General features: G+C 37.5%; 1 protein-coding gene across 1 annotated transcript; it reads left to right on the top strand.

The window, feature by feature from the left end:
* Positions 1–408: 408 nt before the first annotated feature.
* LOC141716847 (RING-H2 finger protein ATL46-like) lies at positions 409–2,218 on the top strand. The gene is given in 3 exon segments (XM_074519023.1): positions 409–771; positions 773–1,179; positions 1,182–2,218. Coding segments are annotated over 3 exon segments (1,125 nt in total). The 5' UTR covers positions 409–469; the 3' UTR covers positions 1,598–2,218.
* Positions 2,219–3,631: the final 1,413 nt, after the last annotated feature.

Genomic DNA, 3,631 nt, shown 5'->3' with positions numbered 1-3,631 from the left:
TTTCTTCCGGCCTTCCACATACAAATATTGTATACATCCTATTCTTGACTACCTTGATTTGTATACACTTAATACTATTATATCAAGAACAGAGAGAGAGTGTGTGTTTTGTCAATTTTTAAAGGTCGTAATATAATATGATTCCTCTCTTTAAAGAGAGGTCATCAAGTGTTAGGGTTTTGCTGCTGCTACTGCAACATTAGGTCCCTATCAAGACCTTCTTCCAAGAATTCATCAATGCTGACTTCTCAGTTATCAAGGTACCTCTAATTTCATCTTCCACATTTGTAATAAAGCAGCTAGCTCAGTGTTTGTATATTGCTTCCCCCCCCCCCTCCTTTACATATGAGTGAAAAAGTAATGATCTTGCAGTTTTATATAGGGATCTTTCAAGAATGCAAGATGAACTATAAAGATTATTTGATAACTCTATAGATTAGATTCTGAGTGTGCCCACTGAAGCTGTTCTATGTCAGAGTTTAAAAAACAAAAAAGATGGGTTTTTGAGCATGCCCATGTCAAGATTTCTTGGATTGAATATCAGTTTAAGCAGAAAGATGGAATCTTTACATACCCTCCTCCTCTTTCTTCTTCAATTGAATCTCCTTATAGTGGTGGTGCTAGTACTACTACTCATTTGAAATCCTCTTCTTCTGGTAGTAAAATTAGCCCTTCTGTCCTTATAATCATTGTTGTTTTAGCTGTTCTTTTTTTCATTTCTGGACTACTCCACTTGCTTGTTCGATTTCTCACGAAACAACCATCTTCTACGGGCTTCTCAGTCGGGTAGATACCCGGAGATTTCCAGCTCTGATGCTCTTCAGAGGCAGCTACAGCAATTGTTTCATCTACATGACTCTGGTTTGGACCAAGCTTTTATTGATGCTTTGCCTGTTTTCGTGTACAAGGAAATTAAGGGTCTTAAACAACCGTTTGATTGTGCTGTTTGTTTGTGTGAATTTAGTGAGAATGATAAGTTAAGGTTGCTTCCCACTTGCAGTCATGCTTTTCACCTTGGCTGTATAGATACATGGCTACTATCAAACTCGTCATGTCCTCTTTGTAGAGGCGCTCTATTTTGTCCTGGCTTTCCAATAGAAAACCCGATGTTTGATTTTGATGATCCAAGAGAAGAGGAGTTTCATGGTATTCGAGAAAATGAGGCATCTTCCAATCAGAAAATATTGTAATGGACGAAAGTTTCATTGATAAGGGGCTTTTACCTGTCAGGCTTGGTAAATTTAGGAAGTTGAATCATGGGGGTGACGAGGCAGGAGAGGAGACTAGTAGCAGTAATTTGGATGCAAGAAGGTGCTACTCAATGGGTTCGTATCAATATGTGGTTGATGATATTACTTTTGAGGTGGCTCTGAACAACGAGAGGGATGGTCGTTTGTTGGTGCTTCACAGTGAGAAATTTTCGGTTGATGGTGACGACGAAGGAAAGAAGATCAGTATAGGGACTAAGATCGATAGCTACTCTACTTCGAAGATCTGGCTCTGGTCTAAGAAAGGAAAGTTTGCGAGTTCTTCAGAAAATCAAGTGAATTATTCTTTATCTTCTGATGCAGACCTTCCTTGGATTGATAGAACTTAAGGTAACTGAATACTGTATAGATTTTTTTTTCCTTCTTTTGATCGATTATTGAACTTTTCGAGCTTTAAAGCTTCATTCTATTGGCACTACTGGTTCTAGCAGAAATTTTGTGAGGGCCTATCGAAAGTTCATTGAATCTCAGAGTACATGCCTCATATGGGTGCTTTTGATTAATTTAGCCCTATTCTATTTAACTAGAAATTTCATCCATTAAAGTCTTCTTGTTTGCCTTGTGGGAAAAAATCCATTTGAAGAATCTGTAAATGAATTATTGGCTGCTCTTACTTATATTATACTACCCTTAATGATGGCCCCTAGAATTATGTTTGGACAAATTTTAGCTTTTTCTGTTTTAAGGGGTTGCACCGAACACAATAGCAATTCTAAGAAAGCAGCAGCGGCTTGAAATTAACTGGAACACAGATGTTGTTACAAAGCAAAATCCAGCAGTTCAAGAAATGTGGGATATGCCTCATCCTGTGCAAGCACAATAAGAAATCAATGTGCGTCCACGTTTACGTCTTTTAGAGCCTAAATGAATTCATAGTTTAGAGAGTAATCTGAACGAAGAACTCTGCTGCGGCACTTTTGTTCTTGATATAACCATAAACTTCCTGTTAGTCCTGGCATAGTCTGAGTTACCCAAAGTTCTCATCTTCTAATTATCGAGGAGATTAAAAATACAAGTGTTCTTTATATGTGAACATTTACTTTTAAGTATTGTAATGCTGGTAAAACGAAATTTTGTGCTTGTTAGCATTTTATCGCCGGACACCCTCCTTTGCCCTTCAGTGTTAAACAGGCACTGTTGAACACTGGATTTCGTAACTTTAGGGCCTCATCCAGGGCTACCCATATCCTAATGGATGAGGTTGGCCCCTCAGGCCATAAGGGTTCTTGCCTGTTATGTAGTAAATCTTAACTTTACCTCTGAGTCATGGACATAGACATGACTCATGAGATTGGCAGCTAGAAATTTTTTATTTTCCCTCGAGTACCCATATCGGAGACTTGGCACATGGACGTGAAATGAGCATCGACAATTAAAACTGCATTTTGGCCCAAGAACATGCAATTTTTTCAAATTTCATCGGGTCCAATGCTTGAACATGTATCAATGCTGGCTGATTTCGGCTTAGCCGGAGTAACATAGAACTAAGCCTAGGTGTTTATATTTGATACATCATGTTATCCAAAATAAAAAATCTTGAAGGGTAATTAATTAAGAAAAAAGAATAATTTAACTCGATCACTAGTTTACTGCCCTTATGAGACTGCATCCTCTTGACATTTTACCTTTCCCAGATGTTGTGCGACTGATATGTTCATTCTTCGACAATTCTATATAGCATGCTATTCTCTTTCTCATTTTATCTGTACTTTACAGTCTTTGCTGCTTCTTTAAAGACTTTAACTACTGATGTATTTAACTGCAGGGAGTGATTTAAATTAGATTTTATTAATGTGCTTGCCAATATTACTTTCTAGTCCTACTCTGCTACTGCATAGAAACTTGAATTGTGTAGTGAGTATTAATGCTTTCTGTATCTTTCTCCTTACCATCTATCCTTCCCCGTAGCTGAATTAGCTGCAATGCTGCATGGGTGGCCTGTGTAGTCGTGCAGTTGCATAATTGCATATTTCATCACCAGAACTATACTTTTCACGAAATAATTGTTTTGTCTCTTTGATTTGGTCATCTAGTCCCTTTCACGTGTGTCACCTTTGTGACATATTATAAGTTTCGGATCCCTGTGTTACAAAGAATGATTTTTATCACATGGTCCCAAGTTTCAATCAAACTCTTGCCAAAATTGCATTATAATTTGTTACTACAATTTATCATTGCCAAAATGTTTTTTTGTTCACATTTTTAGGGTACCACAACCTTTACTCTTTCGATCCTCCGCTGTATCCGTTCCATGATAACAGGCTTTGAGTTGTGTTATGATATTACTAAATACCAGAATGCAGAGAATCTATTACAGTTTACATCTCACATTCCGTGTGATAACTACCTAGGTGATTGAAAAT

The sequence above is a fragment of the Apium graveolens genome, chromosome 4, assembly GCF_009905375.1.
Source record: "Apium graveolens cultivar Ventura chromosome 4, ASM990537v1, whole genome shotgun sequence".
NCBI classification, from domain to species: Eukaryota; Viridiplantae; Streptophyta; class Magnoliopsida; order Apiales; family Apiaceae; genus Apium; species Apium graveolens.
Note: the sequence above shows the minus strand (reverse complement) of the source record. Positions and strands in the feature narration are given on the sequence as shown.